Source organism: Corapipo altera, unplaced genomic scaffold (assembly GCF_003945725.1).
Source record: "Corapipo altera isolate COAL_440 unplaced genomic scaffold, ASM394572v1 1, whole genome shotgun sequence".
NCBI lineage: Eukaryota > Metazoa > Chordata > Aves > Passeriformes > Pipridae > Corapipo > Corapipo altera.
Window position 1 is genome coordinate 6,261,057 of NW_020884873.1, and position 21,238 is coordinate 6,282,294.

General features: G+C 37.2%; 1 protein-coding gene across 11 annotated transcripts in view; it reads right to left on the reverse strand.

Moving 5' to 3' along the window:
* ERC1 (ELKS/RAB6-interacting/CAST family member 1) overlaps positions 1-21,238 on the reverse strand; it is a 277,563-nt gene that overhangs the window by 155,702 nt on the left and 100,623 nt on the right. For 6 of the 11 annotated variants that reach the window (XM_027657045.1, XM_027657017.1, XM_027656991.1 and 3 more), the window contains 2 exons: positions 17,567-17,602; positions 9,058-9,251 (listed from right to left, as the gene is read on the reverse strand). In XM_027657045.1, coding sequence (XP_027512846.1) covers positions 9,058-9,251; positions 17,567-17,602 — 230 coding nt within the window. The remainder of the gene's footprint in view (positions 1-9,057; positions 9,252-17,566; positions 17,603-21,238) is intronic. The other 5 variants (XM_027657027.1, XM_027657055.1, XM_027657007.1 and 2 more) reach the window with 1 other exon arrangement.

The window sequence follows — 21,238 nt, forward strand, 5'->3', positions numbered from 1 at the left end:
TCAAGGACAGCTGTTGTAAAGGCTGTGCTATTTGGGGATTTTGGGAAGGATGAGACTTGTAAAATGCCAAGTATCACATCTCAGCATTTGATCTTGAAGCAGGTTATAATGTTCCAAAAGCCTCAGTTAATTCATACAGAAAAATGAGTAACTAATTCTGACTGAAATCCAACAAATTTAACAAAAGAGAAAAAAAAAGTTAAAATAAACACTTGGTTAGATATGGGAAAAAATAAGGTATGGGAAAAAAAGGTTCACTTTTTTTATGACTGTTACTGATTCTAAATAATGAAAATTTAAGACTTCCCATTTTGTTATTCAGGGATCCTTTGCAATTCCTGGTTCTATTGTAATGATGTGATATTTTTTTCTCCAGTTTAACAGTGGAAAAAGGTACAGGCTAGAACTCAGAACACCCCTGTAGAATTTAAATGAACTGTACTGTTCTTTCAACTGCTATTAAAGGTAGCATCTTTTGCTGGCACAGGATGAAGGTAAAACAGTATGTAAAAAACTATGCTGAGGTCACTTGCAATTTTCTGTATGCTGCAGAAGTATTATTTAGCCAGCTGCATGGGATTTAAATGGAGAATAATTATTGGTACATCTCCATTTTGTTACGGAATAAATTCTTTCTTCCAAAGAAAAATACAGTTTGTGTAATTGCTAGCCCCCTTTTCCATGGTTTTTTTACAGGAGTACAAAGTATTTTTTTCAAAATGTAGATTTTTAGAATAACCATAATATTTATCCAAGCAAAAATAAGGACTATGCCCGAAAGCACATTAAAACCGGACAAAAATCTGTTCGTTTTCTATCGCTGGAACTAAAATCAAGGCAGACACTGGACACTGTCAGTTATTAGGAAGTAAATGGAGATCTGGCACGGTCTGGAGGTGAAGCCTCAGTGCACGGGGCTACATCAGTGAAATTGCGCAGAGGAGCACAGCAAGCATCTGCCCCAGGCAGCAGCCCCAAGCAAGCAGGGTCAGATCCATACCCACACATGCTCATGGCAGAGCAAAATAACAAGTTTTTTAGTTCGCACTCTTTCCCTTCGAGCAACGACACACACTTGCAGCATTCCTTACAAGATCCAGCAGCAGCGTTTCTGCCCAGCCCCATTAACTGTGTATTCCGATGCAACAGTCACACAGGGAGATAAGACAATTGTAATGCCAACTGGTAGTCTCAGAGAAAGCCATTTTCTTTTAAAATACCATCTTGTTAATCTTAAAGATAAAGCCAACTGAAATCTGATCACTGGGTGCGGATCAAAATCGTTAGTGAGATGTGAACGCTTCAGTATTTTAATTAAGAAAAATGTATTTTAAAAGCTGTTGATTATTCCAGCTACAATTTTTCCCACATGCTTGTATATCACAGGGAGTGAAACAAGTCTGCTAAATTAATCTCAGATGTACTTAGGGGGGAGTTTATGTAACGATTTTCAGTCAACCTTTGAATTCCATTTGTTTGACAGTGAGTGATTGTGTATATTTACGACTCTGTCATTCCTTCAAAGCAGTCTGACAAGGAACAATAGGCATTTGATCTTCCTTGTGTCTGTCAAAGCAGAAAGGCTATTTATGTTTACCACTTCTGACATATTTTCTTGGTAAAAAGAACGATGTCTGGTCTTTTCCTTTCTTTCTGGGTTGATATTTAGAGGGATAGAGAAGAGAGAGAGACAGAGGGAGAAGGTTTGTGTGTATATCCATGTGCACAGGCATGCATGGATCTAAGAGCACAGACTTGGCCACTAATATTACTATTTCACTGGCTTACTGGCAACTACTGGATATTCCTTTCGTTCTTTCTGTACTCCATGACAATGTAAGGATCTGACACTTTTTTACTATACCAGCTGTATAAAAGAGAGTTTTTGCTGGGTGTTTTTTTTCACTCCTTTTGTACTAGCTTGTGAGTATGGATACCCTCATATTGCTCAAAGATGTTGACTGAAACAAAGCTACAAAACAGCTTTTGAAGAGATGTAGTAAAGGCAGGCAACAATAAAACCCTGATATGCAAACTAGGCTCCTTATTTGGACGAGAATTCTTCTCCTTGGGTTTTAGAATTATTTTAATTATATCGTAGCTCTTACACTCTACTGATCAAACAGCTGCATTAGGAGATATTTGCTAAATAAAACTCATCATTGCCACAGTGCAGGCAGATGACAACTCCTATATTCATTAGAGATAATAAGCATGAGAGGGAATGCTTGATAACCACCCTGATTTAATGATAAAAACAAAGAGGACTTCAGCCCTACAGAAAACTTGGCAGGAAAAGAAGCCTTCAAAAAAGTTCACAATCAGTGCTTCTCATTATTTGTACGTATTTCTCTAGAGCAGGATCCTTTTTGGAGGATCCAAGATCAGATCCTTAGTCTTGGATTAGCAGACAAACCACACTTTCAGCCCACGGTTGAATTCAACAAAGGAGTTGGTCTGTACTCAGTTCCATGGACATGAATCACTCTGTTTAATAGTGTCAGTCCTGCCTGCTTGAACATGGACATAATACTAGGGCAAATACCAGGCTTTAGGTGTTTCAGTGATGGGATAACACAGCAGGTCCATTCAGTCAAAGCCTGCACCAGCCCTGACCTCTCACCGTGTCAAGGGCTGGACTAATTGGGGTTCTTTGACCTTGTATTTCAGAACAGCTGTTTCTGCAATATCACAAAGTTTCAGTTTCTCCCAAAACACAGGAAGAGGGAGAGAATGGGAAATAAAGAACAGCCAAATAAAGAACAAATCGAAAAAGGATATCCCATTATATGAAAAAGGTAAGGATGGATTGAGGAGTCACCGTAAAATCACCATGATGGCTTTTTTATCTGGTGCTCTCTACAGATGGATTTGCAATTACTGGCAGTGTCTCCCTGTCTGTCTTTCCTTAGATGCAGGTTTCAAAAGCGATTAGTGAGTCTGAGTGTTGATCTTAAGGCACTTTAACAAAGGTTGGCTTTCAGAGGGCAGACACTTGCCTTCTGAAAATCGGCACACTTTCAAATGTATGAAGTTAAATACCTGTAAATGAAGGTGCCTGCACCTTTTATTTTTATCTGTTTAAAGCAGTTATGTTGATCTAAAATGGATTTTGTTTTCCCCCTGTGAAACTTGATATGAGACTTCAGGAGTAATGCTCATTTTGTAGGAAGAGAAAGCAAGACTGAGAAGAAAGAAATGACTTCTTCATTTCCTGGCTCAGAAATTATGAAAATCTTAATATTCAACAGATCTGTGTACTCCGAGGGAGAGCTGAACTAACTATGGGCCTGACCACTTCTTTCCATTACAAAACCTTATCCCCAGTTGATTGCCAAAGATTAACAAATCTTGCTGATATTTTCCACGACAGGTGTCAACCTCACCCAGGATTTTTTGGGGACAATTTCAGCTACGTCCTTCACATGCCAAAGGCAGCGTTCTTGTGGAAAAAATTTGTTCATATGGTTGGAGACTGTATTGCTTCACTGCAATATTCATATATGCTCACATAAGAGGTGAATTAAAATTACAAGGCAATCTTCATTTTGGAATACTCTAAGTTTTGAGTGATTTACCTTAGAATGTTAGTAGTCACTTAAGCTATAGATTTTTGAGGGAAGTGGATGAAAAACACAACAATAGATCCTGCCTTGTAATAATACCATTTAACCATAAGATAAATATATTTGATTTGCTTTTATGTTTTATGGCACCAAAATGGATTAAAGTATTTGAAAATAATATTTAATTGTTTCAAGTTTTCCTATGCCTGAATCAGAATTCAATTTATTTTTGGAGGACTATAATGAGTTACGACAACTACTCAAGGTTAACTTTAACGGTGATGATTATGACTTTATAAACACCTTTCTTTAATTTGATAACATCCCTTTTACTTTAAATTATTTATATGCCCTGAGGTGGTTCTTGCTTAGGAATTCTATAAAAAAATATTTAAAAATTCAAAGAAACAACCAACTTGAAGACCAAAGACGATTATTATAAGATGAGAGTAGTGGTTTGAAAATATGTATTTCAACTTCAAATTGTTGACTTAAGCATAGGGCATAATTTACTAGTACAGTTTCCTTTACACTATTCTAGGAAACTGTAAAGTTGATGGAAAATACAGCTAATTTCTCTCTCCATCTATCCTTCACAGAACACTACACAAACATATCACTGTCCTAAAGACATACAAAGTAAGAAACTTCATTCCACTGTCCACATTTTTCAGCACTCCTTTGAGATCACCCAATTTTTTTAATCTTTTATTTACTGTTGAGAAGAAATATTTAAGATGAGGAGTATACCCTTTGGCTGCTACAAATCAAAAGTTGGAAGGCTTCCTCTTGAACAGCGCATCCTTACATTCATTTTAGAAAAACTCTCCAAAATCTCTTCCTTAAAATAGCTGCCAATTCCAGCTATCCTTAACAGGACTGCTGGTATTCCAAAGCTGAGTGCTGTCTTCCTTAGTTCCCAAATCAAAGTCAAGCTTCCTCCAGGAAAATAATGGTAGTGCCCTGTGTCCTTACAAGAGCTACCTATCTTGTACAGCGAGTATGCTGAATGAAAATCAATTTTAAACCTGTAACTGGAACCGGGACTTCCACATATATTCACTCAGTGCTTACTTCTGAAGCAACACATACATATATACTTACTGCCACCTCTCAGCTACAAAGTCAGTCCTTATTTGCACAATACACGCACACAAACAGGTCTGCATGTAAACTACCCATCTGAAGGCTGTGAAGGCCATGTCCCAGATAAGTAGCATTATTTTTCTTTATCTTCTTTTTTGTTTGTTTTCTTATTTCAGGATAATGATCACAATAAATCTCAAGAATAAGCCAATACTGACCTCTATCAATGACACATTTTAGAACACTTGAAGAACACTGAGTTTTAGCCGGTTCAGGTAAAACTGATAGCAGAGAGTTAAAACACAGCAAGAGAATTAGAACTGAAAAGCAACAGCTTCTGTTGAGTTTAAATCAAGGAGAATAGCAGCAAACCTCCTCTGGACTGTGGTCACAACCACCGTGACGTGAGTTGAACGCAGAGACTGTCAAAGCTTGTACTTGACAGCACTCGTTCCTGTTTGACCCACGGAAAAAAGCGTAATTGCAGCAGACCCAAAGAGCAGCAGCAGCAGGAGCAGCCGGGCAGCCAGCGGCGACATTCCAGCCCGGAGGAAACAGAAGCCTTAGAGAGCACTCACTTTCCCAGGAAGTCCCACACAAACCCCCCTACGTGTTGCGGTGCGGGGACCGACACCTGGTAGGGAGGGTGCAATTTGCGGGAGGCGTGCTTTCTGAGAAAAGGCACGGGCAACAAAACCCCGCGCGGACAAAACAGAACAAACTCGTGGAACCAGGACGGGACAGTGTCAATGGAAAGGAAAAGGCGAGGGAGGAAACAAAACACAAAATGGAAAGTTACAGAGAGAGAGGTGGGAGATTGTGGAATGGCAATACAAAAAGCAAACAGTTAGTTATAAAGAAAGTGAACAACCAGACAGCTACAAAAAACCCTCTACACAACATCGCAATTGGGGACAGGAACAAAACTTATAGGGCTGTTCAACCACAGAAGAAAAGTGGACTTAGGGCCCACCTTCTTGTAAGAAAAAACAAAATCCTCCCCATAGAGAATATAAATTAATGAGTTTGTGCTTTTTGTGCTTTCAACCTTGTGTTTACTCTAGAATATTTTTCAAACTTCTGCATAGCATGTACCTTACTAATTCTTTTTTTTTATATATCTTTCCTCCCATTCACAGCTGAAAAACAATGTCACCCACCCAGAAATTGCAACAGCTACTGAAGAGTGGAAGCATTTCCCTCTTCATTTTAATTTAAACCAAAGGCAGCTTTGCCTACATTGAAAAGGCTTTAAGAGAACAGTTTTCTGCTTTTTATTTAATCTTCCTCTCCCTACTGTCTCTTCCCCTTCTCTGTTCCTCCATGCATACTTCCCTAATAAGCGACACATTTCTTCTCTTCCATGGATGAAACTATTTCTCTTTTCCTGACCACAGATGGTCTAGTTGTCACATATAACTAGCATAAGAGAAAACTGCAGGGAACAGAGACTTTCTCTTTTGAAAAATCCCATTTTTGTTAGTACAGTTATTCTCTGAATGTGACTTATTTCTTCTCATCTTGCTCTACACAGAATACTAATGGTTCCTGATAGGCACAGCAATATTCACTATTTTGCCTGCTGACAAATGCTTCTGCAAGCACTGGGGTTCTTTGCACAGCAGAGTTTGAACAGCTGTAGAAGCATTAGAAGTCAAGACAATTTCTAGCTCGCTCTGCACGGACCTCAGCTTAGGAAAGACTTTTAAAATTGTCTATTTTTTCCCAGGAAACCAAGACTCTAGCTCTTAAACATCCATGTAACATGCCTGGATATATAAGTTCAGCCATGAAGGAATACTTTATAAACAAGCATGGTAGATAAAACCAGGCCCAACCTATACATTTAATAGGCATGTTAAGATCTCTGCTTTGTGCAAAAACTCACAAGAAGAAATCAAGGTTCTAGGGAATAGTGGTTTGGGGAGCAGCTGAAAACAACTAAGGTCAAACAGAAATGGCAACAATTATTCAAAAAAAGAGAAACTACTACTTAAAACCTCACTGTAAAGTCTCTGAAACCTTCTATCTTTTTCTCCAGTGCTGTGATTATATTACAGTTCCACCTGAAAAATTATTTCAAGTCTTGATACTTTGCTAATTCACCACACTAACATTATCCACCTTAGATCTGAAGACTTCTAGTTTCACTTACAGTGGTTGTGGAACATGACTATTCTTAGATGGTTTCCCCCTTGATTTTCTCAGCTGCTGGAAATCACATGGTAACAAAAGCAGTCTTTTCTTTAATATAGTTGAAATACACCTATTCTAATTAGTAGAAATAAAAAAACCACATTCTATGTTATCTGAGTGGAAAAGATGACAAGTTAAAAAGAGAAGAGGACCACTTAATTTTTTTATAAGAGTGAAGATCAGGTGGTAAGAAGAAATGGATAACACTGAATAGTCAAAGTATTCACCAAATTGCTATGGAATGATGTCCAGTCTTTTGGGGGTTTTATATTTTCATATTAAAAGTATGGTCTGTGGTTGAAGCAGCAAGGAACTACCCTGCAACATGAAAAACAATAATTGCTTTGCAGATCTCTTGAAGTGCATCTTTTCAAAGAAAAAAGTTGCTATCTAACTCTTTGAAGACTGGGTTCCAATGCCTTTATCTGTAGAAGAGAATGAGACCTATCTTAATTGCTCTTCTTTGTTATTTTTCCCTTGTAGACTACAAACACTTTTGATTATAGGACACCGGTATGTGTCTATTCACTGTTTGATGCTGCAAGTCTCAGTCATTATTAGAGGCTTGCATTACAAGCATAGGTAAGAAGATTCTCTTCCTGCCATTTCACTCTCCTCTAAGAATCAGGCTGAGGAATGACACATTTCTGACTTGCTTTTCCTAAGCATTAGTTACTTCTGCACACAGAAAAAAAATTAAGGCACTAAGAACATATTTCTTCCCTATACCCTACTTCTAATGTAAATTTGCTGCTTAGACCTGATCCCTACTAAACTTAGGACTTGCATGTCCTAAGATGATGACATGGTGAACTTCACACCTGAGATAGGCACCTCAAAAGAACAGAGAAAAAAATCACACAGACAAATGACTTGTAACTGCAATGTAGCTTTTCCATGTCTATATTTAAGGAACCTGCTCTATCAACCTACTGCCTGGATGTTCTGCTGAATACATTATGTATCAATAGACTGAAAATTCTTATCACACAGGAGAAAAGGGAAGACAAAAAGGATGTATCCTCTCCTTTGGGTGTTCAAGCCATAGGTATAAAGAATTTGGGTCAAACAAAACAACTTCAACAAAACTAACAGGATGTTGCTTACAGTGATAAAAGAGAGAAATCCAGATGACAAGTTGAACTGTTTCGGAGCTCTTTAACTTTCAAGGAAAAGCGAATGGACTCCTTACAAAAGAGTTTTTCAAATCATTCAGAGGGGCCCATAATTTGACTATCAGCAAGTCAATTAAAAATAACCATTGAATGCAGAACCTGAAATGTCCTCTACTCAGTTGCCCTAATTTTCCTGACACTAAATCGCAGAGCAGTTGAATAGTGAAGAGATACAAATTAGAAAGACTATTATGGCACAAGGCAAATGGGAACAATCAAATTTCCATTTTGCTGTTCCAAGTTTGTGACTCTTCACAGTGAATGGTAAAGTAAACAAAAAAACACAAACAGGTATTACTCCCTAGAAATTCCCTCTTGGCCCACTGTAAGGTGAGAAAATGAGAAAATGTTCTGTGAGAACACAGAATCTAATTCGGGTCTTTCCCAAGATGTATTATTTATAATTGTGAAACAAATGTCCCGGAAACATAATAAATCATAATTTTTGTTTGGGTCATTATAGTCTTCAAAAAGTATCTTGAGCACCCTGGCTCCAACAGAAAGATGGAAAATGCTGAAAAGGGCCAAATCACATTTTGTTTGGACAAAAGCAGATCTACTCACTAGGCTTCACCTGGGACAGAGTTTACCTGTGTCCCTGCCAGTACAAAGAGTTACCATGGACTTGTCAGAAGAATCTGAGTAACTAGTATCACAAGTTCTTAAAAGTCATTTGTCTTATTTGTTTTGTGAGAGCCATGCCTGAGGAATTTATGAAATCGAAACAACAAACTGTTCTAGAAACACACCAGTGCCAGCAACTTTTCCCACCCTCTCCATTCCCTCACAGCTCTGTCTACCCTTCCAGTTCTGTCTATACCAACCCTATTTTTGAGCAGCCAGGTAGTGAAAGCACACATTAAGATACCCTCTTGCTTACAATCCACCACAATAAAGGACTGAAGACAGAAAAACTCTAAACAGACTTTCTCAAAATAGGCACTCTAAAATTTTCAAGACAAGAAAAACAGACGAACTTATCTCTAACTTTAATCAGCTCTTTTGCTCCTCTATTAACTTTATACCACTCTCACCTCTCCAGTTCTGCTATCTTCTTATCCTTATCATTCTTCTCATTTTCCATCTCTTTCAAGATTTCCAGAAGACGATCCACTTCAGCCTGAGCCTTGCTGGATTCCTCCCGATATCGTGTTACCTCTCTTTCCAGCTGCTGCATACGATCACTCAGCTCTGGGCTGGCCCTTGCCTCCAGTGTTGCCTCATGAGCCTGTAGGAAAAAGGTTCAATAAAAAAAAAAACCACTTTCATCCACATGTATGTATTTTATAAATACTATGACAACTGCAAAATGCTATCTAGAGATCTATTTCAAAGTGGCAAGATTAATTATTACACAGAAATATATGGGGCTTGTGCTACTTTCAAGTATGGGAAAATACTTTCAGGGAAAAGAAAAATTTAAAACAAATTTATTTTTTTTTAGTTTAGCCTAAAAATTATTGTTAATCTGAAACAGAATCGAAATAAAAATGAGGTAAAAATAAGAAAATATTAAAAAAGTTTAACTTCTTTGAAAGGATGGGAAAAGAAAAGCAACTGTCAGTCTAAAAGCTCCTAAAATACACTTTTAAAACAGAGATAGGACTCTACAATTAGTTACCTGAGGAATTTATAATAATCTATATAATCTACAAAACCAAAACATTGGTTAATAACTACAATTAATATAATAACTACAATAACTTCAATAACTACATCAGTATGGAAAGTGTCAGATATATTTGCACAGATGGTGCTAGTGCTCTGAAGCCCTTGCTAGTTATGTGAGCCATATAGACCAGGATTAATATGATTATGGTTATCTGCTGAAATTGTCTTTGTCTATTTATCTTGGAAATATATAGGGACAAAAAATATTAGAGGACTGTGGATTATATGATCCCAATGAAGAGATGGTTTGGGGGTTTTTTAAGTGGTTTGGTTTGTTATTAACATCACTACTTTACTAGTAAAATTAATTCAACAGTTCCCAAGCATATTAGAGACAAGGAAAATGCAGTATTTATGGTGGAAGTTAAACCAGCTGACTAAGGACTACCCTTTTATGCTCCCCCTGCACCTCTGCCCTTGGATCTTGATCTGCAATTTGCTATCAACTAAAGCTATTTCAGAATTGCTCAAATTTGCTTCAGTGAATAGCAGGTTTGATGGAGCTAATCTGCTGATGAGGATTGCCTGCAAAATCAAGGCCTTTCTCTTCTCTGAAACAAACCTCCAAGAGAAAATAAGACTACAGACTTTTCTCCCCACCGTGTGCAGCTGCAGAAAGTTGTTTTACAAGCTGCCAATGTTCTGCTCCAAAGCACACTAAGTCTGGATCTGATAGTAAAGAACTCTGTTGCTTTTAAAGGTAATTGGAGAGAACTGCAGCAGTATAAAACACAGAGTTAGAAGCTGCTGCTTCCAAAGAACCAAATAGCAAAACTACACTTGGCTAAATCTGTTTAGTTATTCAGTAAAATAAGACTGGAGGAAAATATCCATTCATTGACCCCAACATTTTTGCCTTGAAGTGTTTTATTTTTAATACGCTCCTTCAAAGCCAAGGCCACATTCTAGTGAAATCCAGGAGAATCTTGGAGTAGAATATTCTAGGACTGAAGGATGTCTTGATGCCTGTCTTTACTGGGACTATGACCTTGGGACAGAGCTGAGGTTCCCAAACAATGGAACGCTTCATGTTCCAGGGCCTTGGCCCTGCAGCTCCCACCTTGGGGTCAATACTAAACTGTTTTGGTTTTTTTTGGTTATTTTTTTTTTAAGACAGGAATTCCAGAAAGCTTGGTAACCTGTACAGTATTTTATCCTAGAACAAAATGCCTTGTCATCCCCAGGTCTCCCACTGAGGAGTGCCCAATAACCAAAGATCACAGAAGAATGGAACTCTTTCCTGAGGCAATGGATTTAGGAAGACTAAAAGGCTCTCTACTTCTAAGTGACTTCCAAGTCAAACCCTGACACCTCTCCATCACTGAACTGTAAGACTGAAAATCCTGCTTCTGAGTTTCTGACTGAGACACGGACCCAAGTGCATCCCTGGTGAGCCTGGAAGCTTGAGAAGCCTTTAGGAGTCAGGGCTGTCAATGCTTTCAGATTCCTTACTGCCCCATAAGCACTTCAAATTACACACCCTTGGAAAGGGCTCTCTACAGCAAGTGGAAGTATAATTAATGCTCTGCCAAGAGGATGCAGACTCCGGGAGGACATGGCAGCAGTGAGCCTGACAAGTGTGTCAGCTCCATGAACAGCTGCAAGCATCAGGGGACATACTTGGCTTTGGAAAGAGAGTTTGGTGGGTGTTTCTGAAATGCCTCTTTGGGATTTCCAACCTGCAGGAAATCTGAAATATTTTATTTCATTTCCTTTTCAACTACACCTAAATTTCAAAGGAAAAAATCCATCTTTCCTTCCCAATTACAGGGAACTGGGAATACTGGTTTTGAGGGACACCTATACATCTGCTGGGGGCATCTATATTCTCCTAAGAGACACTGTGTATAGAGTTAAGTCTGGATTTCAAAAGACACAGAGCCTGAATTCTTCTGCACTGGATTAGGTATGTTTCCAACATCCCAAATTGTTTGTTTTAACAAATACTCCTCCAGGCTCTTTAAAGTCATCCAAAATACATGATCAGATAATCAAGAAACTCCTTTAAAAAAAAAGAAAAAACAAAGTTGGGCTGTTAGCCTGGCTTATTAAACTGATTCAAAAGAAGTTATAAGAGCTAATGCAATTCTACTGTCAGAACAGTCCTGATTTATATTACTCTGCTAATAAAAGCATCTCCACAACAACCCAAGAGACACTACTGAGAAGAGGAAATAAATTTTCTTTTTTAGAAAATTAGCCAACAAGTCAGTATGTCTGGTTCTTATAGAACCAAAGGGCTATTTACACGACATAAATTATTAGTTAAGACACGTAACACATGTTATTTGTATATAATGCACATAAGTATGGATACTTTCACCTAACACAAAGAGAACGTTATGTGATATGGTGTAAACTGGAGACCACTTCCTGAGTCAAGAATTACTGACTGAGTGCCTTTGGTCCATTTTGTGGGTTTTGTACAAAATACGTGTTTCATGACCATATCTAAAATCCTACTGGATTCATTTATTGTATAGGAGAGAAAATCAGTGCATTTAGAGGTTTCCCACAAACTCACATCAAGATTTGGAACACGGGAAATTGGCTACCTTCCCAATGCAACATTATGCAAAATAATTCATCAGTTTGGTTGGGTTTTTTTTAACCAAAAAGTTAAACTCATGTAATGAATTCCTATATTCACGGTAAAAAACCCCCACATATCACTTCTCCTACCCACCAAAGGTGTACAAAAATTCCAAAATAAGTAGTAATTTCATTTTTGAAACAGAATCAACATATAAAATGACAAATGCACTAAGAGTTTCTTCTGTATTATGAGACTCTAAGAAGTATATTTTAATAAGTTCAACTTCCATCTCTGCCTGACACAGTATCTGTAAATCTGCAGTCTCTTAATACAGTTACAAACAAATGTGATAATGCATTAAAAAGTATAATGAAGATTATATAAATTTAAAAAGCAGCTTGCTTAGGGTGAAGGGAACACTGCTCTTTCTCCTCTGACAAACAAGAGTCTGCACAGGCCACGGAGTTTACCTCAATACAGGCTATTTTAAACCCCTTAACTGTTACTATGATCCCATCATTAGCTCCTGTGTGGAGTCAAACAGGTGAATTTAAGCTACTTTCAAAAGCACAACCACATCTGCATGTTTCATTCTGCATTGATCTGCCTAAGAAAAACAGGCACATTTCAGCTAGAAAGCAGCACTTTCTTAAAATATGTTTTCACTAGCAAAGCTCATCTGATCAGTATTAATCTTTGCCAGTGTGAATTCAGTTTCAAATTCTAAGTGGTTCAGGACAGAGAATAGTATAAGCACACTACTCTGGATATGCTCTCACAGTTCTTAAGAGGGACTATAAACTAAAAGGTGGTTTAATAGCTTTCTGCTTTCCTGCTCTTAGCCATCATTTCCCATCTGGAATGTGGTAAGCGGTGGAGTGAGTGCTTCAGGTACCTAAGAAATATAAGAAAGAGTGATTGTTCCTCAAATAAATGTACTATAATTTCTATTGCTTCCACAGAAAATCAGCTGACAAAGCCAACTTCTACAACTAAAACAAAGATGACCAATGTTTCACAGAAATAACCACTATTTACAGATGGAGAGAAGAGGAAGACAAAACACATTAAAAAGAATTTTCTAAGTTGATATTTCTCGTGCCAAAACCCTCTTTATTAAGAGGAAAGGTAATCTTACACAGCTTAAAGCATCCCAGAAGCAGGGAAGAAAACAATAGCACAGTTCCAATGTAAAGGTTCTAAAATGTAAATAAAAATTCCAAACATTATGACTAAGATTCCAAATCAATATTCCTAAAAGATTAACTAAATCAAACAGCAAATAATTCACAGCAAACACTTTCTACTTTTACCTATGAATTGAGACAGTAAATTCAGTTTAACATTTCACATATAAATACTGCCAAGAACTTTTGGCCACAAAGTGGAAGTTCCCAAGAACCTGAAATCCCATTTTAATCCACCCTCCTACCTCCAAGGGTGCCTCATGTCTCCTAAAAATAGTAAATGCACACACAAATACAAAAATATATTATGATTATTTACTGCAAAAGACAAACACACATACTCACTTTCTGTACTTTTCATATGATGAAGGCAGCAATTCAATTGATAAGACATTTGTGCTGCCTTCTATTGTGTCTTTATTAGCTTCAATAGAATTATAAATTTAAAAAACAACCAGACTTTCTCTTCCTTTAGTTCCAAGGCTCTGCACACCACATATTGTAAGAAAGCTTTTTGAGAAGCTGTAATGGAAGCAAAAGGCTCAGGAAATTCTCTCATACACTATGCACTGTAAACTTGAGTCTGTCACAAAGAGTTATTTGTTGTCTTTTAACCATCTTTAAATGGTTAGTCTTTGTTAATGTAACTGCAAATTTTTGACACTGAATAATGTTGGAATCACTTCATAAACAAATTATTTTCTTTATAAAAAATTATAAAGACGGGAAGATGCCTCAAGAGAAGGCAATTACTATCACTTAAAAAAGTAATCTCTTCAGAAAGATATCAGTTCCATAGTTGTTACTAGACATTGAAAATTTGCTCTCTTTGGAATTTACAAAAACACAAACAATGTATAAAGACAGGAGGGAAATGTCAGGGAATGTCTGTCTTTATGAGTAAACTTCAACCCTCTCACCTGCCTCCTCTGCTCCGGACTTTATTCACCTGACCACAGGCTACTACTATTTTACAGAAACAGAACTCAAGTAATGATCAGATATTCAGGACCTGCTTTTGGATATTCAGTGTATGGCTCTCTACTTTGTTTCTTTTAAATTGCAAAACAACAAAAAAAAATATTTCCCCAATTTTCTTTCTAACATGCTAATCATGACTGCAGGCTATTTTTTGGCAAAGAGTAACTAATCAAATTCATAACATCACCAGTGGGAAATGAGGATGTGTTATTATACCTGTTGTGCAGGGGAAGAAATGAAACGCAACAATATCCTGCCTTATTCACTCAGTGCTTTCCTACTACTAAAAAAAATTTGATCATCTAATTTCTCTAGATGATTACCATCTCCCTCGTATATCTCTGGCTCACTCTTGGAGCATTTGTCATGCAATACTGAAGCCAGCAAGAGTCTAGTAGACAATAATTTAGTTATAAAATGCTGTAACAACTACCTCACAATGAAAAATGAGAAAGACCACACAACGTGGCACTGGCCATTTCCCAGCTTTTGGATATTTAATTTTTCAAAGTGAGTGTTATCTTAACAAGGTTTCTGGGAGGGGTACAGCAGGTAAGTTTAAATTTTTTAGGTATAAGAAATGCAGGGAGAAAACCTCCAACTTTCCCCTGCATGAGCAGATGCTGACATTGTCATGAAGCATCATCAGGACTGGAACTTTCAGCGCCATCATATAATCACAGAATGGTTTGGGTTAGAAGGGACCTTAAAGATCATTTACCATTCTAATCCCTCTGCCATGGACAGGGACACCTTCTACTAGACCAGGTTGCTCAGACCCCCATCCAACCTGGCCTTCACAAAGCCTCTTGTACCATACCCTGTACACTGGTTATATCATATTGGAGAATAAAACACAGTTAGTTCCAACTTTTTGTATTTTCTGACTTCAGAGTAATGGGAATTCTCAGAAATTTTGCATGCTATTACAGATTTTGAAGAGAATATGCTCTCCTGACAACAATTCTCCTGCCTATTTGCACCAAGTATAATCTTTTCATATTATATCTCATTTTCCCAACCTCTTATCAACACTATTTAGCCAGGTTCAAATTCCACTCCTCTTATCCAGGTAGATTCCACTAATCTATCAATTGTCCTCATCCTTTTCCTATCACTTCTTTTCAGGTTTGGGAGATTTTCCTCCAGTTATATCCAACATCACCTGTAGCTCCATGTCTTCTGCTCACATACAACCCTCTCTTCTTCCCCATGTCCCAGGTTCAGTGGAATTTTCATCGTAATCCCAGATACTCATTCTCCCAGCAAAATCCAATGTGTTTTTTCCTCCCAATGGCTAACATTCAGCACCAGCTTCCAATCTTAACATTGTTTGTCCTGATGTGTCCTGCACACTGAGGTGTTGATTCCTGCTTCTGCTGTATTTGTATCCAGCAGCTGCTTGGAACCAGAATGGTAATTGGTGAATGGTCTATTTGGTATTGCTGCCACCTGCTCAAATGGGCAGACCTAGGAGAGAGGCTGTGACAATGGATAGAGACAATGGGAAGGTCTTCCTTCCTTTTCAGGATGGGGTAAAATCAGTGCAGGTGGAATATTTGGGAAGTTTCATTGCTAATCTAGCTTCCTACTGAGCACAAACAAATAAATAATGCATTTAACCTTTAATTGGTTTAGACAGATTTAAATAGGAGCATCAAAATCTAGTATAAGGATAAAATCTTTGAATGAAAAATTACTAGTGTTAAAAAATGACTAAACCCAACACATTTCTGTTACAGGAAACAGTTGCTATGGCTGAGTTTCTTTCAAAAAGACAAAACCAAATAAAAATCTCAGACTGAAGCAAACAACGTAAGAAACTTTAGCTTAAAGATTTAAAAGGTTTTGCAAAACCAGAAACAATTGATAAAGAGTCTATTGAACAGGATGCACTAAACAAGTTTAGTAATGGGTTGTAACAACTTAATCTGTAGGTTTGGAGTTTGGAAAATTATTTTAAAGTGGGGGAATGTATCCATTTATGAGAAAACACTTGAATCTGTTTTTCATACCTGAACACACAAAACTTGGGGAAAAATATTTTCTGTTCTGAAATACTAAATAATTATATACTTCAAATGCCATATCCACTAACTTTATAAGAGATCTTTATCCACTGACCATATCCACGCCACACCTACTAACCTTCAAGAAAATTGTTTGGTTTTTTCTTTGTGCACCAAACACCTTAAAATATTTATTAATGTCTGTTTTCACATATAATAAATAATTCAAAATGCAGTGTAGGAGTCTCTGTGCCCTAGTGCATTCTAAGAGAATTTTCTACTGCACAGCACAACCCTCTTCACAAATCTAGTCCCATAAATGCATTGTATTATCTGCTCTATTAAAATAATTTCTAATATGGGATGCCACTAAAACTGGACTATTGCAAGCACCGGCACTTCTCTGACCCTCAGACAATGCTTGTCAGAATAGACAGCGACATTTACCCTGAACATTGTCAGGAGTAACACAGGTATCAGACTCATGAAAGTTTTGTAACACCATTTTTTATGCACAGAGCCACAAAAGAAATCTCTCATGAAAACCACCTTGGATTACGTAATTTACGGTGTCAAGATATTATTATACAAACACTCCTCAACAGGAGTGCTCTTTGACATCAAACAGGAGGCTGGTAATAGGATCCAAAATTAAACTGACATAGTACCAGCGAGCTTAATGGTTACACAAGTTTTTAAGCACTCTCTTACTTGCTGTAACTTAATTGTTATTTCTAATGTGCTGCTGTACATCGTGTTACAGAATACTTTCATGCAAGAAGCTTGATTTGCATGGAAATTCTACATTCTTGCTCTGCAAATGCACAGACAATGGAGACGACAGAAAAGCTACAAGACACTTTAAGCATCAGCAGCAAAGGGAAACAAAAGCATTGACACAGTATTAAGCTGACCAAACAGAAATGCAGTTAGACCAACGCAGTCAAACAGTGAAAACATCTCAGAAAGCTTTTCTGAACATGACTGGTCAGATATACCATAGTATTTTGTTTGTATCCATACTATCCATACCTACTACTAAAGTAATTCAACAATATACTCTGTGTTGGCCCAAATATAAAAGCACAGGTGAATGCACATGCAACAAAAAAAATTAAATATGCCTGGCAACAGCCTCTCAGGTTGCCAGGGAACTTACTAGCTTGGATGGATGACTCAATAAAACTTCAGGGTGCTAAAAAGGGAGAAAGAAGATAGGAAAAGATGGAGAAAATTTGGGATAGAACAGTGTGAGAGAGAAAAAGAAAAGATGCAACAAGAAAAGAATTTAAAATAATAGCTGCAACATTAATTTACTAAGACGACAGAATCTTAATTAGTGGTTTTAGCATGCATTACTAATCAGCTTTTGAAACAGGAGAAATATGGAGAGTTACCCTCATGCAAGTTCCAAACTACACCTTGATTTTTCAGTTTAACAGATTTGCCCAGTCCCCACATATTTAACATAGCTCTGTGGGTTTACAGATGAGTTTCACAGATTGAGAAGGACTTTGATTTCTAGTGCTTCCCTTGTATCAATTTCCAGACAGCTAAATGGTTTAGAAAGTTAATTCAGTAACTGACACTATCTGAACACTGAACAACAATTGCTGGGTTTTTACTTTTACTGTTACAAGACATCCTGATTTCCCTGGTAGTCTTTTTCTTTCTGTGTTGAATACATCATTTACTGTCCCTTCTTCAAAAAACACCCCATCAGCTGAGAACAAAAGTCAGTATTTCTGTTTCATCTACCAATATTATCAGTAATATTTTCAGTTGTGACAGGAAATCCATGTTCACAAAAATAAAAAGCACCAGGGTTTGTATCAGATTAGTCAAGTAACTCTTGGGAAAGGTTAGAATTTGGTGAACACTTCATTCAGCAATTTTTTCTTCTGTTTTTTGAAAGATACTATCCTCCTGAACTTGAAAAAAGAACACCACAGCAGAAAAAAAAACCAAAAACCAAACTCCCTCTGAGTGAGCCTGTTGAATCCAGAGGTATTTTCCTGGCAGGGAATCACTGCTAACATTCTCTGATGAACAGTTCCTAGAACTGCACCAAGGGGAAGTTTGTTAACATATGGTTTGGACAATTTCTTTTCCCTAAAAATAAGGAGTATACCTATAGGGAGAAAAACTATGCAATGGAAATTAAGATGGACAAAAATCCACTTATCTTTGCTGGAACAACTTCTAATACTAGTTGGTCTCTTCCAAATTAGAAAAACAAAAAGAAAGAAAGTATACTGGCTGGGAAAGACAAGACAGAAAAAGCTGGGAAAAGAGTATCCTGAAGAAAAGCAACTAAAGGAAAACTTTTTCACTATAAAATTATTACATTAAAATAGGAGCTTGGAAAAAGAGTTTCCTAAGGAAAAGAAAAACACAGCATAAAACCACTTCACATAAAAACAGGGAGAGAACCCCCTGTGTGTGATTTGCCTCTAATGATTCCATCTCAGCTAAAAGGAAAACAGGACACCAGGCCATGTAAACTCAACAGGGATCTATCTATGGCTTGCTTTCAGCATTCACAACCTCCTGCAGTATCTCCTGCTGGCAGAAGGCTGACAACTGAGCACAGAAGCAGTGACAGTGGAATAATTAGAATATTAAGCTCACAAATTGGCATAACTATAGTAGTATTATTTGGGGGGGGGGGGGAAAAGAATATGAAAAACTGCAGTTTTAGTCTCTAAGACAAGGATCAATATAAAACAGTTATTAGTGAGAAGAGGAATAGTAACAATGAGAAGTGGACACCTCAAGTCAGACACTGGAGACTGACATGGAAAGAAAAATAATATCAGCATCTTTTCAGCACACCTGCACTCCACTTGGCTAATAATATTTCAGTTTAGTGCAAAATTAAATCTCTTTTACAGAAAAAGTGGTTCATGATTTCTCAGAGGTTTACTGTTTGGAGATTTAGCAAGAGTTTTTTCCAAGGACTGCCCAAATCTTTTTTATCTAATAGCTTAACAGTAGTCCAATTCAGTCTCTTCTGTCAGCTTCTTAACCTATGAAGCTAATAGATTTAACTGAAAGTACTCAAACTGTTCGCTGGAAATAAGAGGCAAGGCAAACAAGACTGATGTTAGACACATCTCTGTTCAAACAGTAAGGGAAACAACCTAAAAGAAAAAGCTTTTAGCCATTTATTGTTGAGGCACACAAGAGCTTCCTTCCTGCCTGTGTCTTATGCAAATCTGCACTAAGACAATTCTCAACAGAATGAGCCTCTAATTCAGTTTTAAACTGAATGCTCTTATATAGCCATTAGTTTTAAGGCTAATTATGACCATTATTTGCAATGGTTAACAATGCAGATGTGTAAAAATGAAGCTTTAAAATGGAGCTGGATTATCTGTCATAATTGTTTCAGGGATGAGAAGGAACTAATCCATCTTGAAAATGTCAAACTGCCTGAATAAATAACTGCAATGCATTCAAAAGAGAAAGCCTTTAAAAATACATTTTTTTTTTACTTCTGTGCAAGCTACAAAAAAAAAAAAACCAAAACAAAAACCTCTGGGAAATTAAAACCAGCTGGAAAAAAGGTTATTAAAGAAACATCTAAAGTTACTCCTAAGTATAAAACATATTCAAGTGAATGTTCACTATATTTTCTTGAGTAACTAAGAGTAACCATGACTTGGTTCTAGAAAGCAAGGAAGATCAGTGGTAGAAGTGGGTCCTTTTGTTCAACTTGAGGAAAGCAAATGCAGTTAATTACTGCATACCTGGGTCCTGAGGTTAGATTCCTATATAAAAAGTCATTGTAAACTGACTTCTTATCACCAAAAAATCTTTCCATAGAATTTGAATTTTCCCCTGAACAGAAGAATGCAGCAGCCCCAGATGATACAGTACTCAAAAAAGGAACAAAGTATTGATGATTTTGTCTCTGCAGGACTTGAGAGGGTACTTTAGGGTCTCTCACAGGAAACAATGGTCCAAAAGTCCTAGTAAACAATAATGCCTGAAGCAGAGGAGCAGATAACCAGAGTATTAGGGAAGAGTTTTATATTGCACATAGGTAATGGTAGCCTATCAATTTTCTTCTGTTGTAGAACTTAAACCATCCTGACAACGATTTAGGTAGCTTCTTTGGGTGAGAAGATGCAAATCTTATTCGTGCTTACAATACAAGAAGTTTATATTCACTATTTTTCTCAAAACCAAATTAAGAATACAGTTATTTGTCCCATATCTCTCCTGTACAATTAATAGCGCTCTTTACATTTGAGCTATTTTCCCCTTTTAACCCTCAGGAAAAGAATCATCTTGAAGTGATTATAACAGTCTCCACTGCAGGTGTCTACCTACAAACTAATACTATCATCCAATTGCCCTAACAAACTTTGGAAAATCTTAGTTCCAATAGATTCCTCAACTCATTACCAGTAACACATTGACACAAGATGAAGCTGCAACTCATGACAGAGAATTCAAAGTGAAAGGGTCCTTTAGGACTTCTGAAATACTCACCCATTGAAAAGAGCCTGTGAGACCAATTAATCCGTGTACAATTATCTTTTGTTGCTACTGGGCTCCGTTGATGCTGAGTAACAGAACTGTTTATTTTTTGTGATAGAACTATGGACAAACGTGGGTCTATATAAACATATATAGAGTTTCACTTATACAGAGTTCTCAGGTGCATTAAGACACACTTTACACCCACACAACAGGAATCCTAAACAGGTCTTAACTGAAGACTCAAAATTTGATCTCAAATTCATTTAAGGAACTAGGACAGAATTCCAAACTACAGCATGGGTACTCCTTTTCCCAGTTAGATGTAAAGCAGTAGCTAGAA